Raw genomic sequence first — 19,709 nt, forward strand, 5'->3', positions numbered from 1 at the left:
ATGTACCTAGTGGCTGTGGATTGGGTACCACAGCCTGATCAAATCATCCTAAAATATTGTGGCTCTTGACTAAGTCCCTGTCAATGAGGGTTTCTATCGTCTCTTTTATGTTTAGGCCCCTTTGCTCCTGTATTCACAACTCTAGGTAACTGACAGATTTTTTTTTCATGTTTCCATCTTTTGGACTGTCAGTTCAAGTGATGCTTTCTTGTTTTCTTATCAGTTTTGTGCATAGAACAATGTCGTGGTTTTGAACGTGAAAGAACACCATAGCTGACATGACAGTTGCAGCAAAGAAAAGCTAGTGTTTGAGTACATTTTATGCGTCTTCTGCTGCTTTCTTGGCATGAGAGTATGATTTGCATATATAAGTCAGGAAAAGCAATTATTGAAATGTGTATTTCCTCGTGAAAGAGGTTCTCATCAATGAAATAAAAAAAAACTCAAGCTATTGAAAAGAACTTAAAAATGGAAGCCTGTAGACCCCAAGCCTTATTTATTTATTTATTTATTTATTTATTTTTACTTTTATAATGGTAGCATTTGGAGCATTGTCAGGATCCTTGTTGATGATCAAAGAGGACAGTACAGAAGGAGCCAAGTGTTAGTTCTGGGACATGGCTATTCCAGTTGTCTGAAAAGTAGATACTATTTTGCTATCTGCTGAGAGGACTTCATTTATTTGGTTGCTAGAACATAACGATGATGATGATGATGATGATGATGATGATGATGATGATTTTGTATTAGTTTTGTTCAAGAGTTCCAACTGTGTGCCAGAAAATATGACTTATAAGATATACATCTGACCCTCATTTTCTTAGTAGTTTTGACCAAAAGCATTGGTGTTCTGTATCATGATAAATAAAAGACCCAGAGACAGATATTGGGGTTCAAACTTCAAGCTGAAGATCAGAGAAACAAAGCAGCTGGCCACTAGCTCTTACCTCTACTTCATCTCAGACCAAAGGAGATATCCTCAGACTGCTCCCAACTACACTGCTATTCAGATTCACTCAGACTGATGTGACTAGAAACTAATTCTCAGACTGAATGCCTCTCAAATCCTAGGGTTAAAGGCATGATCTCTGATTCACTCTCTGATAGCCCAGGGTGATCTTGGACTCAGAGATCCATCTGCCTTTCTCCTGAGTCTGGGAAATAAAAAGTGTGTGCCACTACCACATGGCTTCTATAGCTAACTAATGTGGCTGGCCTCGCATTCTGTACTCTCAGGCAAGCCTTAATAAATCATAAATAATGCATCACCACAGTACTCTTTACCGAAATCATCTGTGAGTCAATTAATGTTTCCCTCCCTTCACCCCCCCCCCACACATTGGGTCTCACATTGTAGTCCTCACTGGCTTGGATCTTGCTGTTGTAGACCAGGCTGATCTTGACCCCATAGAGTTCTGCCTACCTCCGCCTCCCAAATGCTGTGTCTACAGATGTGTGCCATGACCCAGTCAGACTCTTTATAACAGAACTTTGAAAGAACCTCATACATAACGCAGCTGGATTTACTGGTTTGTTGTCTGTTCGATGAATTTAGTGTGTGCAGTGACTCTAATCCAAGCCCTTTCTGTGCTGTGCTTGTCACTGTATCTACAAATCTGGTGAAAAACTAACACACATTTCCAGGATCACCTAGTTGTTTGGATGTTGCAGGTATGGCTCACAGTGTGTTGGGCTCAGCTTCTCAGGGCTGCTGGCTCCTGTATGGGCTCTCCAGATGGGACTGAGTGCCATGCAGGATGACCCATGACCTGGGGAGAGGTCATCAAGAAAACAATTCACTGATGTCTTAGGACCTTGTCAGATTCTGACAGTCAAGTCCTCATTACAGAATTGCAGGCATCTCTTCTCTGTTGTCCCACAGGATCAGACCATGAAGCTTGTTGAGAACATGGGCTGCCCAGCTTTGGATTGCCCTGAGTCTCATCAGATTGCCTTGTCTCACAGCTGCTGCAAAGTATGTAAAGGTAAGACTTTAGTAAAGTAATATCACTCCATGTAAGAACATGAATGGGAATGGGAATGGGAAGTGACACAGATCAGAGATAGAAAGACACATACTACATACTTAAACTTCCCTGTGGAAGAAATAGGAAATATCATCAAAGAAGTAGAAAACAGCCCAGTGGTTACCGCAACCTAGAAATGCATAGAGTAGATGATAGAGAAAGACAGCTGCGAACCACAGGGTTGCACTTGGATGGGAGGGAATGACTTTTAATGTTCTATAGTGCAGTAATATATGTGTGGTTTACAATTAATTGGGTATTGCAGAATTGCTAATGGAAAGGGTTTTAAGTATTCCTAACACAAAGAAATGGAATGTGTCCGAGGTGATAGATATGCCAATTGTCCAACTCAAATCATTACATATTGTGTGCATCTATTGAAATGTCACAAGGCATCCCATAATATGCATAATTACTAGATGCCAATTAAAAACACAAACATATAAAAAGATTTATGTTCAGGAGCTATTGTAGGAGGCTAGTATAGCTGATACACATGAGAAAATTTGATAAATTATTTCCAAAGATTAATAACATGTACCTGAATTTGCTACACAGTGGGAAGCCCTGAGCCATTTGTTGGATAATAGCTGAGATGCTCACAAGCATTTTTTCCATGTGTCTGTACCTATCTCCAGGTCTGACCTCTAAACTGAGTCCTGGTTTTGAGTCAGCTATACATTTCTGGAGAAAGTTACATGGCTGTGTTGAGTTAGCTATGCTTTTGATAGCTATATGCTCTCATTTCTCCTCGGTTTGTTTCTGCAGCTGACCTAAATGCAGAAACAGACTGCATTAGGTCTACTCTTTATCATGCATTGGCTTGTAGTCTACCAGGAAGACAGAATGCAGAAATAATTATCACTTTTTTTGTGTGTCATCTCTGAGATGTAAGGAAACAGCAAAACTATTCACAATGTGATGGGCTACCTCAGGAGGTAGGGAGTTCCATTCATTAGAGGCTCTTAAACTCATTAGTTAAAGCATAAAAATGAAGAATAATTACATAGACTCTTTAAGATCCTGGTTGCTTATGAGATTATCAGCCCTGTCCCTTGTAAACCTGAGGCTATACACATGTGTATGCACTTCCTGCAGTAGACTGTACACTGGTATTCATCGCTACACCTAAACCCTGGCATGATGTCTGGAGTGTAGCTGATACTCACAGTGATGTACTTATAATCAAGTAGCCATTCCAGGGACTGAATTCATGTCAACAGGCTTGATAGCAATCTCCTTTCCCCTACAAACCATCTTGCAAATCCAAAATAGACTTTAAAAATCTCTGTTCTGAATGAGACTCTTTCAAAATTACATGATGGTTAAAGACCTGGTCTTCCCAGAAAAGAGCCTCCAAGATGTGTTTCTGGACAGGGGTTGCCTAGGCTTTCTGTTTTGGCCACCTCTGACAGCAACAGACAGGAGGACCTGAGCAGGGAGCACCCCTCTACAGTTTGGAGCCTTTGAAGGAAGTGGACAACAGGCACAAGCCAGAGCTTCCATGATGGAGGAGCGGTCCCTAGACACACAGAGTGTATGTGGATTTATGTCCAGTTTCCTTTCTGTTGTCCTCGTCTCCCTTGACATTCCCACGCTCTGTCTGCAAGACAATTTCCTGCTCACACCGCTTTACTGTAAGTCAGAGAGCATCCTGGAAGAGGTGTGGCTTATTCTCTTTCACTTGTCCATAATTCCCACTGTCCACAATATTCAAGTTACTTTTGTGACTTTCTTTACCTGTGCATTAGTAACAATGTTATCGTGATTGTCAACTTCAGCTTCATTGCTGGGCAATGGCATTTACATACTAAGCCTATTTGCCTCAGAAGAAGACCATTGGTGTTAGAATTCTTTTTCCTTGTTTTAGAGCAGCCCAGTTCTGCCTCCCTTCAGTCCCAAGTAAACACACAGAGCTTACTTTATTATAAACTGTTTGGCCAATGGCTCAGGCATCTTATTGGTTAGCTCTTTCTTAATTAATTCTCCACTTCTATTAATCTATGTATCTCCATGTGGACTTGGCTTACCAGTGATGCCCAAGACTCTTGTTTTCTTAGCAGCTACAAGGTGTCTCTTTCTGGGGACTGCTCCCTCCTTTCTTCTTCCCTGAATTCTGCTAGTCTGGTACCCCACCTATACCTCCTGCCTGGACGCTAGCCAATCAGCATTTATTCATCCACCAATAAGAGAAACATATATTCACAGCATACAGAAGGACATTCCCCATTATCTTATTCTGCACTTGGATCCACACTTTAGGAGACACTAGGAAAGTCTATCAGCTTTCAGACTACACCTAACTACATTAGCATTTGTTAACAGGTATGTGATAGACACTGAATTATATTGGCTCAGCCAGAGAGTGGACCCTATGACTCCCAAAGCCCATGGTAAACAAACTTGAGTGCTGCTTGACCCATTTCAGACCCAGCTCTGGAGTGCCTCATCTCCTCTGAGGTGACTGGATGTATTCTCAGGTGACTGGCATGCCTATGTTCATTTTCGTATTGTGATGATACATAGATAGGTAGAAGAAATGGCTTAATCACCTCACAAGAAAAGCAAAAACCCCAGACCCGAGCTTCAGTGGCCCTCATTAGCTAGCACTGAAGATACTGTTTTGTTTAGGCCAGTCCTGAGCATTGTTTGATATGGCTTTATCCTATGCAGGATAATGCTCGTTTTCCTGAAAGCACATGGGTCAAAAGTCAGGGTGAGTGGTTCCTCTGGAGTGTAACTAGGTCTGTCACCACCACAAATATGAGAAGCCCACTCACTTCTAATGTCAAACCAGTGAGTATTCACCATGAAGTGACTGCTGCTCTCTCTTCTGACACATCACCAGTACATACACCATTCTTGTGTCTTCTTTTTATTTCTCTCTCAGTTATTGGACACATGTATTTCTATGCTCCATAGGAAAGTTTATTCTTAGTAGGAATGAACAGAACCCCATGTACATTTGGAAAGATGGAGTTGGAGTTACATAGACCATGAAGCTCAAATATGGTGGAAGGAAACAGAGGGCTGGGTTGTGTGAGATGTGATCTCTTTACCAAGCTGTGGCAAATGCTGGAATGGGTTTTATGACACAGATGTTAGCTTGTCTGGTGTTACAGCCATACTACCAGTGTAGTGGCATTTGTCATCTATATGCAGGACACAGTGCCTTTGCATGGGTGATCTCATTTGAATCCTACATTCTATAAGATGGGAATTATTCTAATTTTACAAGTGAAAATATCCAGTGTCTGATAAAGATGGGTTAACTTCCACATCCTGTGTTTATGCAGCCTACCATGACAGAGATCGGGTCTGCAGTTTCAAAAGCCATACACACACAGTGGATATGGGGCAGTGAGGACATAGTGCTGGCATCATGCAGAATGAGTGCCTGCAGGTTAGAAATAGCCTACTTCAATTGAATCCAAATCCCCTACACATTAGTGGATGATATTTTGACCCTGAGATTTTACTATGTAGGTCAGTGGTTCTCCCCTTTGGCAAACATCTGTCTCCAAAAGTGTTTACATTATAACTCATATTGGTAGCAAAATTATAGTCATGGAATAGCAACGAAAATAGAAAATAATTTTATGGTTGGGGAGGTCACCAAAACATAAGGAACTGTATTAAAGGGTCACAGCAATAGGAAGGTTGACAGCCACTGACATAAGCAGTCAAACACTCAGAGGGGACAATTACATTTTTATGTATGGAAAGAATACATTTAAATACCTATTGTATCTATGTTTTTTATATATGTATATGTATACACACACACACACATATATATATATATATATAATGGAGTTTGATTTACTGGAAATTTAATTTTACATCATTGAGTTAATACATTACCCAAATAAGTAATAATCAAGTCTTAACTTCTATCTAATAAAGCGAAAATAGGAGGAGCACACTTCTTTCTTCCACTTGGAAATTTTTGAAACGATTCAGCACTTCCTATGTGTATTCACAGTGTTTGATGGTTCAACAATGGATGTCACTATTACTGGGGCGGGATTGGACATGGAATGGAGCATACAAACAGTACATAACATAAAAGGAGGCTCACTGGGCATCTTAGATCATACGGAGGATTCTTAAAACTGGGAGAAAAGTTAGCAACATGAAAGGGATGATTTTTCAGTCTGTAAACTCAAGAAAGCAAAAGAGTAAATACACGCCAGAAACAACTCCCACAGTCACAGCCTCTAAAACATATGTGAGACACTGTGGGGAAAATCAGAGATTTGGCACTATACCAGTGCTCGATTACTTAGTTTCCTATGCTCCTCCAAGACTGAACAATTTTAATATTACTTTTCTCTTAATTCGGATTAAAAGTGAAAGATTTTTTCCCTCTTCTTCCTCTTCCTTTTTTTCTTGTTTTTAGATTTTAGTTTGATGATGTGCTGGGCTGTTGGAATGGATAGTGATGATTTTTATATGAAATTGTTCCCCCCTCAGGCATTATAAAAAGACAGTGAAAGGCATTTTAAGAAATATGATCTTAATTTACTTACTTAAAAAAGAAAGAAATAAAATGACCCTCTGAGAAAAGTTTACATTTTTAAATTTAAATTGTGTAGATTTTTCTCTTGAGAATTTTGCTTCCAAATATTTGGTCTTAATCCTGAACAGTTATATTGCCAAGAGAAGTTAAATTTCCAAGTAAGTTAAGGGGTATTATTAACTGTATTTCTTTTGTCTTTATACACTTATGAGTTTTAAAATTATCCAACAATGAGAGATGCACTCTCACCCTGAACTCTTGGGGGAGGGTCTAGGCCCTGCCCTGGATGAAATGACAGACTATGGACACCCCCATGGAGGGCCTCACCCTCTCTGGGGAAATGAGGGGATTTTGGAGTGGCTGGTGGGAGGGCATGGGAGGAGGGGAGGGAAACAGAGAGGGACCTGGAATTGACATGTGAAGCAACCTTGTTTCTAATTTAAATTTAAAAATAATATATATATAATTAATTTAGAGCATTCATGTATCCATTGGATGTTTTTTAGACTGTTTTAACATTTACTGTCTCAGGAGCATTGGCCTTCTTAAGAATAAGTTGCAGTAATGTTTCTTTATATGTTGTAACTCAATGTAATCATGTAGTGGTATTGAAAATAGTCCAGGCAATGAGTGATCAGAGTGGGCACCACTTGGTGAACATGGACACCAGTTTCATTACAGATAAGAAGGGTCCATTTAGATTTTTCTCAAATGCAAGTCTTTTCTGGCTATATAGAGAAAATTTCTTCTAAGTCTTTCTTGTACTTTTATATATGGGGTGAAATCGCAAATCACCAGCCAGTGTGAAGCCCTTTTCATAAAGTATGCATTAGGTAATTTAAAAATTTGTTGAATGAACCCAATCATGTAATCTCCATTTATGGTGGATCTCACCACTCAAGCTTTTCATTTCAGCATTTAGATATCATTAATAAGGGGTTCCTACACAAGAAAGAAATTGTTAGAAACTGTCCAATTGATGTCACTGTTTTTAAAAGTTCCATTTTTCTTTCTTATCCAAAAGACTCTGGGATCTTGAAAATCCTGTAAATACTAAAAATTTCTTCTTTGGAGTGGTTATAGTTTTCCATGCACATCTTCCGAGAAAACTAGATTAAAGTGAATAGGATTTTCATTTTGAGCACCTTTTAAACCAATCTAAATTGCTAAGCTGTCGTTTTCATTCCTTAAATATTGTTGGGAACATCTCTCCCTGGCTTCCTGAATGTTAAAGGTACTGACAATGTCTGTTACTGTCTTAGTGTATTAACATATTTACTGTAACACTCATTTTAAACTCAAAGTATATTTGTTGAAAATATGTAGAGAGCTATAATAAGACAATTAAACACGTGTAGCATTTATAAAATCCAAAAACCAAAAAAGATACGAATTCATTTGAAGTAGAAACTGAGTCAAATAAACAAAAAGAACCTTTTTTTGCAATCAGGATATCACAGCAGTTGTGGATTCCTGCACTGTGTCTCTACAATACCATTATGCCCGTTCATGTCAACAGTCAGGCATATATGGAAGAGGGTCTCAGGGGCAATGGTCAGGCATGGACAGAAAAAGGTCTGAAGGACTTTCCCCTCATGGTTGCAGTGTCTGCTCCTAATCGATTCAGGGAAAAGGAGAAGCATTGTCTTCAGTTGTGTGACCCCTGGTGACCACTCACACAGATGGTCCTCGTCAAACTAAATGGGTCACAAAACCAAACCAAAAGTCATGAATCTGAAAAGGGGACTGTTTGGTGGTGGGCATGATAGAAATGAAAGAGGATAGAGGATAAAAGAGGTAGGCCAATGATAATATAATAATATATGTATGAAACTCTTAAATAATAAACCTAGTAATTTAGAGAACATAGCTTCAAAATTACTTTCTGTCTTCCTTCCTTTCTTCTTTTTTTAAAGTTCTGTGTCACTTGCTTTTTTCTTTGCCATTTGTTTATTTTATAAAGGGAGAGAGAAGGAAGACATGAAGCTGGATGGATGGAAAGGTGGGAAGATCTGGGAGGATGGGGACCATGATCAGAATACGTTGTATGAAAAAATACTATTTTCAATAGGAGAGAAAAAATTAAAGGAAACTGCAGAGCAGTTTGTCTCATCTTAGTTTCATTTATGGGAACATGTTTCTCTTATAGGTTATGACTTTTGTTCGGAGAAACATACCTGCATGGAGAACTCTGTCTGCAGGAACCTGAATGACAGGGCTGTGTGCAGCTGCAGGGATGGTTTCAGGGCTCTTCGGGAGGACAATGCCTACTGTGAAGGTAATCCTTATAATGATGTGTGGCTTGGCTGGATAAATTTACTGGGATTACTGCATGTAAAATTTATTAATTTCCCAGGTTGTCAAGTTGATGGACCCATTAAAAGCAGTGAGTTCAATTTGAAGCATATTAATCAGCTAAAAATAATTATCTTTCAAATTAAAGTTTTCAGCTATCTGTTAATAAGCTAATGTGGCTGTTTCTTGAATTAGAACAATGTCTCCACTGTGAAATTGCCTTCTCCTTTTCATAATTAGATATTCAGGTAGCTCACATATTGACATGGTTACTGTGGCTTGCAGTTAGAATTATAGTCAGACTTTTCTAGACTCTGTTGTGTAACAAAGGTAGTCAATTAACAGGAAGATAAAGTATCTACTGCGATTCTTGTTTGCTGCTCTATGTAACCTCAGTGGTTATCTGCATACACTAAGGTACTTAGTAAATAGATCCAATAGAGAAAATCATGTCTTGCTCATTTGAAAAAAAAATTGACTAACATCCAAGGTAGTTTGTTGTCTCATAGACACAATACAAATACAGAGAGTGGGCTATGTAGTTTATTTGGCTCCAGCTATGCTCCTGTAGACCTCCAAAGTCCCCAAGACACTGGAATTTACACTTCCTGGAGCACACATTTAAATTGTTCTCATTAACTACATAATGAAATGAGAGCACTGATCCAGTAGCATTGAGTAATTGGAGGACTTCAAGGGTTCCAATCTTATGTCCACACCACAGGTCACTGAAGGTAGAAAGTGTGTGATATTAACTACCTCTGCTTATTGCTATGAGATCTGGTTAGCCCCAGGGAAACCACCTTGTACTGGTTCCCTTAGAACTGGCGAGATTTTCTCTGTGTGAGCATTAGCATCCGTTTTAAAGGTGCCTTTGAATGAAGGGTTTCCTTTCAGTGCTACTTAGTCAGCCTAAAGGGACTCTTCCATTTCTGCAGATGGAGACTCCACAGCTCTCCTCCCCCACTTATAATGCAAATTTATTTGAAGTTACACATTTTAACAGATCTTAGATAAGAGATGGGTTTTTTACGTATTGATTCTTATTCTTACTCAAAGTAGAGTTGAAGTTTCTTAGGAAAAAATGTGTTTTCATCAAAATAGCTAAGTACCCTCATATGTAATGAGGTCTCCTTGCGCTACAAATGTGCATATGAACCCTTGATACAAACACATATGTCTTTTTGAACCTTGATCATCTGGTCCTTTTTTTTAAAGCCCATTCTTTTGTCAACTATATTCATTTATACAACAAATATTAGGTGAGCATTTGGTATGTAGCAAGCACTTTTTCATGTCCTGGATCTTGAAATTGCCTACTGAGAAAAGTGAGCAAATGCTCATGCTCAGGAACTTTGCACACTAATAGGAGAACAGAGTAAGTTGGTAACCATGGAGAAGATAATTGCAAGTGGTAGAAAATCATGGGAAGGAAATGAAACAGATGATGGGCTGAAAAATGACAGGGGATTCATGTCAGTGGGATGCTCAGCCTTTGAGGGGCCTGTTCTTCAGGTCTCACAATGATGAGGAACGGACTTGGAAAACCCTGGGACAGTGCCTTCCACCTAGAAGGAAGAGCATGTGGAAAGGTCCTAAGTAGAAACAAACTTGGGATGCTCCAGAAACAAAGAGGATGATGTAATGGTAAAAGCAACGTAAGAGATTCAGTTGGAGAATTAGCTGGAGTCAGCACATATGGGTGGTTTTCAAGGACTTTAGGCTATGGTTTCAAGTAGATATGCTTGTACTCATATGGGGCAGGTGACAAACTAGAGGCAGTGTGAGAAATGAATTGTTTGTTAACAGAGAAAACAACAAAGGGTATGGTAGAAGTCTGGTTAAACACGGCGGTGGCCTAAGTAAGAAAAGGGACAGAGAAGGTGATGGGGGAGCACATGGTGTGTTTGTTCACCTGCCAGTTTGTATACACATATATAGCCATTTCTATCTTAACTATATCATGCTGAAAATGAGTTCTAACCTTATGTTACTACTCATCATTTGAAGATTATACACTCAAAACTTAAGAAAATGATGGAAAGATGTGGTAGAGATCTAGAAATTTTTATACATGAGGTCTCCTAATCCTTTCATACTTCTGGCTGTTCACACAGTGTTGGTCTAGTTAGTGAAATATTCTTTGATTGATATTCTCAGGCATGGTCTCATGTATCCCCAGTCTGGTCTTGAACTCCCTGTATAGCTGAGGATGACTTTCAACTTCTGATACTTTATGCTACTACCAACCAAAACTCAGCTTACAGGTATAGTCTTGTGGTAAAGCATTTGGTTTATAGAGTATTGGGAATCAAAGCCAGGATCTCCTTCATTGTAAGCAAGCATGGTACCAATGGAGATTGTGTGTGTGTGTGTGTGTGTGTGTGTGTGTGTGTGTGTGTTGCTTAATTGTTGAGTATTTTGACTTTTTAGAGCCACTACATATTATAAGTTCTGATTCAGTGTTACATAATACTTATCAACACCAGTTTTTCTAGAGTTTTGATCCTGTAAAGAAGATAGATTTTACATTACAAGTAAGTGAAGGACAGTTTGTAAGTGACATACATTTTACTTCCTAAATCTGCGTGGTTGTTTTAATGCTCCAGCTGTAACTGGGGTCATTGATTTTGATTACGGTGTGCCTTTTCAGCACTCCTGCAGCATCAGTAAATGTTGGCACTAATTTATGCACCTCACACATATTTATTGAATGCCCCTGCTGTCCCAGGTTAGTAGTGCTGAATGTGAAGCCATATGTGGAGATACACATGTCTAATACTCTCTCAGGCAAGGAAGATAATAAATCTATTACTAAATAACATTTTACTGAAATGTGGCAAGCACCTTGAAAGAGAAATAGATCACAGGGAATCTGGCATAGATGCGTGTTGAAATTATGAAAATTTTGTTTGCAGAGCTTAATTCTGAAGTTTGAAGGGTAGGTGAGGCCAGCTAGCCTTAAAAGGAAGGATGGGAATAAGGGGTCTCCTTTGTGTAAGATCCAGGCTTCTTGGTGGAAAGAAGCACTTTAGGAGACGAAGGGCAGCCCCAGGGAGATGTAGAGAGGAGACAGAGTATTGGGGTTCAAAGGTTGCCATATCCATCTACTTTCCTATTCACTATGACAGTGATGCCTGGCAATAGCAATTTAAAGCTCAGGTGGGGTTCACAACCCACCAGCCCACCATGCAGAGAAGGAGGGATGAGTGACAGATTTCAGGGTTGGCCAGCATTAGTGTGGGACAGATACCACACAGTGTAGGCAGCCAGGAAACAGAGACAGGACAAGAATCAGGCCAGGTTAGGAACCTTCAGCTCCCCTCCTATAGGTTACCTGCTTCCTGCATCTAGGCTCCCCATCTCAAAGCTTCCACAACCTCCCCAAACAGTGACAGTTGCCAAAGACAAAGTGTCCCAACATTTGAGCTTGTGTGAGAGAGTTAATATTCAAACCTTAACAGGGTTTTCTTGAGGCACAAAGGTCATGACAACCTGTTTGTTTTAGGTAATTCACTTCAGCTGTAAGGCATATTTGGGGAAGACATCATGCTGGGAAACAATGATAAAATGGCAATGAAGAGGTAGACACGCATAAGAACATCCATGAAGTGAAACTACTTGGTTTTGATGATTTCCTGGTGATAGCAGATGAAGAAGGGTGGCATGGAAGTTGATTTCTGGTTTCTAGTCAAGAAATAGACGAATGTACATGTAGCTCACTTAAGAGAGAGGTTGGGAAAATTATCTTGGGTTGGTTCAGTTTATAGCATGTTTGTTTAAATGTATGTGGATGTGGTATTCAGTTAAGGCTGGATATAAAATTAGATTCTCAAGTATATAAATGACTGTTGAGCCCATAGAAGGAATTACTTAGAAAATTTTGGGGAATATTGGAACATTTTCTTGAAAACGAAAATGAAAGGGACATCATGAATAAAAAGAGGAAAGAGAAGAGCAGGCTTTGCCATTGAACCCAAAGGAAAAGTGGATTCCAAACAAATTCTGGGTGCTTCTCGGTACACTTTCTGTGGCTACAGCAGAACTAACTTTACAAACAACAGAGGTATAAGAGGTGTATTTGCTTTGTACTTCTGAGACCTGTGAAGTACCTAGAGCACTGGTACCTGCTCACATCCTACTTGGTGAGGCAGAGCAAACATGCTCACTCCATTCCAACCTGTATAAAGTCACTACTGAAACTCCTTGTGACACCTCCAGGTCCCACACCACCTAGCACCATTAACATGTGAGTTTAGAGCATAGATTTTCAACATGTCAACTTCTGGCAGATACTGTCAAGGTGCATCAGCTCCCGAGATATCAAGGTATGTCCAGAAAGACTGAAAGGCATTCTTGACATTAAAACTGACAGGTGAGCCTGGAGAAGACATGAGCATCCTTAATTTTGTGGCTGAGTTGATGGTCGAGCCAGTTTGTGGCTCTTAATAGCATGCTACAGAAGACATGGGTCTCAAGAAGAAAGATGGGAGAGGAAGAGGCTGCATCCAACCCTTTGCTCTTGTCCTTTTAAATTACTTCCCTCCTTGTTTTTCATTGAGTTTTACAGTAAATTAGTGGGGGTTTCTGCCCACATCAATCACTTGCCTATAGATCAATATGATGGAGATATTTTCTCAACTGAGATTCCTTTCCCCAGAAAATTGTATTGGATGTCAAACTGACAAACACTAACAGGATAAAATTAGAATTTTTATGATCTCACAGCTTGTCCAGATTTTAGATATAAAAGAACTAAAATACTTGAAAATATGTTGGTATTTTAGTCTCTTTGAACTCTTTCTTCACATTTTCCCCCTTTTGAAATTATTTATTTATCTCTACCCAGTCACTGTTGCTTGTCCCCTGTGAGTTCTTATTATGCTTTTAAGTCCTCTTCCTTTCATTTCATCTCTTATCAGTTCATACATGATCTCTAAGCATTACCCGAAACTCAGCTGGATGTTGTACTGTTAGAATGGTTCTCTGCTACATGTCAGCTTTCATTCTCAGTTGGAAATTCTTAAACCTCCTGATGCTTTGATGAGATATTCATTTTCACTTGTGATGGCCATGTTGACACTCTGACTCTGTCTCCAGAACTCATCCAGTAAGTTTCTCTTCAGTGTTATAGATCCTGGAAATTACAGTCAAATCTGTCCATGTGGGTCATAATGAAGGAGCTGTTTTTTGGATGTGTTGGGTTTAGTCTTTGACATCCGAATGTCTGTTTTATTTGCTTGTTTTTGTTTATGTATATTTGTGAAAAGGGGCATCTGTTATTGTAGGTAATAATAATTATAATCAATACTAATAACAGTAATAAAATACTTATTTTAAACCATCAAGTCGAATCTGTGCTTCCTGTGTCCTCTCAGATGTGTGTCCTCCCATTGGATCATTGTGGTCTTCTTGTCAAGGACCACACTCTTGGAGAAAATTGACTTTCTCCCTTTCCCAGAAGCTATCACCTGCCAATAACTCCTCAGCTGGGATGGAATTTTGTGCTCACCTCCCCTGTCCATGCTGGGATTTTCTAGCTTGATCTTTTATGGATCTTGTGCAAGTCATCACAAATACCATGAGATAATGTTGTGTCCAGAGACACTGTTTCCTCATCATCACTTCTGGCTTTTGGTCTTCCCACCTCATCTTCTGAAGTGGTCCCTACACCTTGTTACTACAGTCTCTTTGATAGTTGAGAAAACTGAAGAGCTTAGGACCCCAAAAGACTTTCCCCAAATTGTTTACCCAGATGGCAACCAGTTAATTCAGGGTCCAAATTCTTGCCACCTGCACTGTCCTCAGTCTCTTCCTGTTTTTCTCTTTGGTCACTTTTAATTTACTTATTAGGTACCTTACCTAATTCAGTTTTTCACAAACAAGATTCAAAAATATTCTAATGTAGTTAGGTTAATTTTTTTAAAAAAAATTTCAAAGTAGTAATAAATTTGCAGTTCTACCGTAAAATAGCTCCTTGGAATTAGAGATGTAAGTTAGGTCTATGTGACGTCCCTTTCTCCTCTTCTATCTTTTCTTTCTCTCAGTTCATTCCTTCCCTCCTTTCTTTGTTCTTTGTTTCTCCCTTCTCTCCTCCGTTCCTATCTTTCTTCCTCCCTCTCCCTTGCTTCCTCCCCTTCCCTTGTTTCTTTCCCTCCTGTCCTTCTTCCCCCTCTCTTCCTCCCTCCTCTCTCTTCTTTCCTCCCTTCTCCCTTCCTTCCTCATCCCGTTCTTCCTCCCTCCCTTATCCCCTGTTTCTCAGCTCATTGCCATCTCACAGCTGACTCTCTTAGTTATGAATTCCTGACTCAGGCAATACCAACATATAATTAACTATAGAATATAGGGGCAATTGAGTTGATTCCTCTAAGAATAAACAGAGTGAGGGGCCCTGAAGAGTTTCTCTATAAGAAGGAAAATACAGAATGAGCAGAATTCTTTAATGGTGAAGGAAGCCCCAGAGTCCTTGCTGGAACTAATGAGGGGCCTGCTAATACAGCTGGAATGAATGGCCCAGAGAACTTAAGCCCTATGGGATTAATTAGGGGCTCCTAACAGATATGGCAGCTTTCAAAGCTATAGCTAATAATACACTCTCCATGTTTGTTAGGATAATGTTTCTTTAAAAAAAAGTTCAAAGATGCTGTGCAGTCTAGATTTTACGTATAAACGGAAGCATTGTGATTTCTTCTGAGGGATTATTGGTGAAGCTGTGGAAGTGGACAAGTCCCAGGGTCCGCAGCTGGTAAAATACCCACCTGGGGGAGCTACCAGTACTGCAGTTGTAATCTGAGTTCAAATCCAGAGATCCCAAAGAGCTTGTCTTAGAACTATCTCCCCAAGGACAGGAGACAGACAGGAGAAGCATTCCTTTGCTCAGTCTTCATCGCCTTGGAGGTGGTCTGCTGGCATAAGGGAAGGAAAGGAAAGGGTTTCTAAGTTAATACATTTCAAGAATCTTTATCTTATGGTCAAGATGATGTTAGGTCCAACATATAAGTGGGCAATGAGTAGCTGTGAAAGGTAATACATTAGCCCATGTGACCCTTGATCTACACAGTCCATAATCAGTCTTGTAGGACCTTTAACATAGGCTTGTCTTCTTTCTGGGAACTTAAGTTCAAGTGTGGAAGTTATGAAAATAACTAAACTTGAACTTCTCATCACCTTGTTCTTCATTTACTTCCTGTCACATGTAATTTTTCTCTGCCTCAAAAGCAGTTTCCATTCATTCATAAAGTCAACCAGTATTAACAAATTAATATCTGAAGAAAAATGAGTTTTTGTTTGTAATTTCAAATTTAAAGTACATTTCTCTCATCGAAAAGGAATGAAAACGTATTTTAAACTCAAACTTGATAAGGATAAAGGTTTTTCTGAATTTCTCCTTATGCGTGGTTTCTCTAAGTCAGTAGAAGAAGCAAATACCCTTTGAACCAGTGTGACTCTCCAGGTAGGCAATATATAGCCCTAGGCATGTACTGCTCGCTAAGTATGCAGATTTGATGTCACTGGAGATCATGATTGATCCAGATGCTATATAGAGAAACAAAGGAAGACTTCAGTTATCAATAGAAATTAGCTGTTACACAGAGCACTTTGTTCTCTCTGAGGCGAGTCTACAAGCTCTTGGGAATTTGTTTTATGATTGGTTTATCTTATTGGGCTTAATATGGAGAAGCTTTGTTTAGAACCCATTTATTCTAAGTGATGCTTAAGAGTATATTATGTACTAGGCATTAGATTATTAAATGGCAGCACTAGAGTGATGGGAGGCAGATTGAAAGAAAAGACCTGGTGTGACCTTAGGCTGGACCAAGTTTATTCATGGCCTTGGAGCATCTTTCTCACCCATGTGTGAGAACTGCCAAAATGCCTACAGAGGAAAATGGGGCACAGCCACTTATAAGGGTGGAAATGACTTCTGTAGTCCACAAGGGAATCTGGGAAATGTAGTCTTTCACTGGGAAACTATGACTAGTCATAGAGTCCCTGTTAGTTATACAGTCATGAGCTTCTGTTTCATGGAGGCAATTTTTTGGGCATATACCCATTTTATATCTGCTGTTTAAAATGAGAATTGTAAGAGTTGATTTCAGTGTCAAATTAAAAGTTCTGTTTTTGTATTCCTGGCAGTTTTGTTTAAAAACAAATAAACTTTGGGACTAGGTAGTCAATACAGGGTACAAGGACCAGCAATCTAAGGCATCACGTGGGGTCTCATTAGAATGTGGGATGCTGTACTTTCTCTCTGACTCCTGAGTCAAAATCTGCATAGTAACAAGATCTCAAGGTGATTCCCCCCCCCACAAGAATTGAAAAACATGGCTTTAAAGAATAGGTTACATTGATTTATCACCTTAATGAATAGTTAGCTCTCCAGCACTTTCCATCCATCTGCTAAACTGAAGAGGACATTTAGCATCCACCCTGCTTATTCTCATCAGTATCACTACACAGTGTTACTTCTAACCTTGTTTGTTTGCTAAGAGTGGGGCTCAACCTGTGTGGGAATCACTACTTACCCTGTCAATAGAGGCACATTCCTGGACACAGCATTTACTCTCCTTAAAGGAGTTAGCAGTGAGACTCAGCATTTTCACAGGGTTCCCAAATGATCCTAAGACGTATGAAAGCTTGAAAATGGCTATTCTGGGTGAGTTCTATGTCTATTTCCTTCTAAGGATGGATTTTGAAAACAAAAATCATCATTTCTGAGACTTCAGCTGATTTGCTCTGCCGAAGAAGATGAATTACTCGACTTATATAGCAGAATGTTTTCACTGTAAACCAGGTCTTTCACTTGAACTACCGACATTTTAGTCTGGAAAAATCTTTGTGGTAGGTTTGCTCTCTGACTGTGGGATGTTTAGCAGATATAGTCTCTGGCCCTGGATATCAGTCACTCCCTTTGGTGGCCTGCAGTCCCCTCTGTGATATCCAGAAATATCTCCAGACTTTACCCATTTTCCCGAGGGGCTAAAGTTCCATCAATGGAGAGTCACTGGTTTAAATTTCATACAGAAAATGAATGTGATTCTATTTTATTCTGATTCCCACTCCCAATGTCTGTTTCCATTATTTGACTTTCTTGGGGGCTTTTGGTTCTTTGCAAAAGTGAAGCAAGGCTTCTGTATGAGCACAGGAGTACTGCAGGGGCTCCTGGGGCTACATTGAATGCTCTGTGATAGGAATCACAGTCTAATGATGGGGAAAAAGAAAAACACGAAAGAGAAGATCCAAACTAGAATACAAATGTGAGAGAGAGCATGTGGTGTTTGTCTTTCTGGGTTACCTATGATTTTTTTCAATTCAGACCATTTGTCTGCAAATTTCATAGTTATAGCTGAGGAATATATCAGAAGAAATTTGAGTATTTAATAGACAAATGCACATCACACGTTTATGCTATCTTTTACAAATGGATGCTGTTGTTCAAGACTTTCTTACTGCTGCTAGTTAGGAGCTTGCTCATCCTTAGTATATCTCATCCTGTTTGTGGATTAGTAAGGAGAATTTGTTTCATGGGGTTGTTAGAGAAGAAAGTTTTAATTATAACATTCCAGTAAAATAAGTTCTTGGTTAAAGCTTGTCATTGAATTTATGTTTTCATATATACTTATTAATTCTAATACCAATGAATTTGTGCAACATCTTATTTTTGGAACAAAAATGTTATATCACTAATGGGAAGTTGAGAAGATATTCTTTAGTTTTAGATAATATTATCTCATATTTGCAGCCAATCTTACTAAGATCATTACCTTTTCAGTAACTTGTTTCTATAGCCACATTACTATGTCAAACTTCCTTTTGGCCTAAATCATATATATACATATATATGTATATATTGTTCATTTTGTGAATTGCATGACATTATCTTTAAATGTAACCTCAGGGATTCACTTTTGCATATGTGTGTGCATGTCTAAAGTCGTAACAAGTTAAAATACTTGGTAATCACCTATGCATATTTTATGTTTACTAAAATCAGAGAGAACAAGTCTGGCTAGAATTTAGCAATTCATTTTTAAGAAATCAGTTGCAGGTGTATTATATAAAGAGTCATTCATTTTTTTCATGATAGAAATGCAAATTACTAGAAAGAAAAAACCTTTTCCTAGAATAGAATCCATTTGAAGTGACATGTAAGGAACATATGACTAATAATTAAAAAAATTAACTTATAGGAAAAGACTTTTTGCGGTGCTATTAAGTTGAAGATTTGGTATGCAGAGATATTAAATTATAAATGCCAGTTTTATCTTCAAAGAAACCCAAGTCACATGTGCTACGTGCATTTTTCAACGTGCTTGAGGCTAATTAACAGTTGGTTGCTGGAAATGTACTATCCTCTTTACAATTCTCTTCCTCTCTTTATTCATCTGTTTTCAAAAAAGAATCAAATTTCTCATATAGTGTTGTTACATTCCTCAGGACATCTGTGAATAGAAAAGGGGTTGAGGATGAGGGCCACTGCTGGGGCATGACCAATGACAGGAAAATAATGAAGGCCAAAGTGACCACAGGTTGCACAAATAAACAGATTCAATGGTCCTGAGGCAATAGTGGAATTTGTTGTGAGGTGACAAGAGACAAGGTGGTTGATGTGTCATATTAGAGTCAGTGTCAGTTTCAGTGTTTGTGTCACAGATAGAACTAGGAACAAGTTTTGAGTGACAAGAACTGGATCCTGGGTATCAGATATAAATGAAATGAATGCTGTAGAGAAAAGCAACACATTTGAGTTTGTGACAGAGAGGGCACGGGCTTGATTAGGCCAATAACAATTCCACAGCAAAGGACTCCTCTGTGTTTTGGTACAGGGACAGTTGGGAGACTGGAGCTGCCTTTAATGAGGCAGA

The 19,709-nt window shown here is 39.1% G+C and overlaps 1 protein-coding gene across 2 annotated transcripts in view; it reads left to right on the forward strand.

The window, feature by feature from the left end:
• Positions 1 to 19,709, forward strand: part of Nell2 (neural EGFL like 2) — a 276,472-nt gene that overhangs the window by 123,147 nt on the left and 133,616 nt on the right. For both annotated transcript variants that reach the window (XM_040753915.1, XM_040753916.1), the window contains exons 12-13: positions 1,883 to 1,985; positions 8,699 to 8,827. In XM_040753915.1, the coding sequence (XP_040609849.1) occupies positions 1,883 to 1,985; positions 8,699 to 8,827 (232 nt within the window). The remainder of the gene's footprint in view (positions 1 to 1,882; positions 1,986 to 8,698; positions 8,828 to 19,709) is intronic.

This window comes from Mesocricetus auratus, unplaced genomic scaffold, assembly GCF_017639785.1.
Source record: "Mesocricetus auratus isolate SY011 unplaced genomic scaffold, BCM_Maur_2.0 Super-Scaffold_100010, whole genome shotgun sequence".
NCBI lineage: Eukaryota > Metazoa > Chordata > Mammalia > Rodentia > Cricetidae > Mesocricetus > Mesocricetus auratus.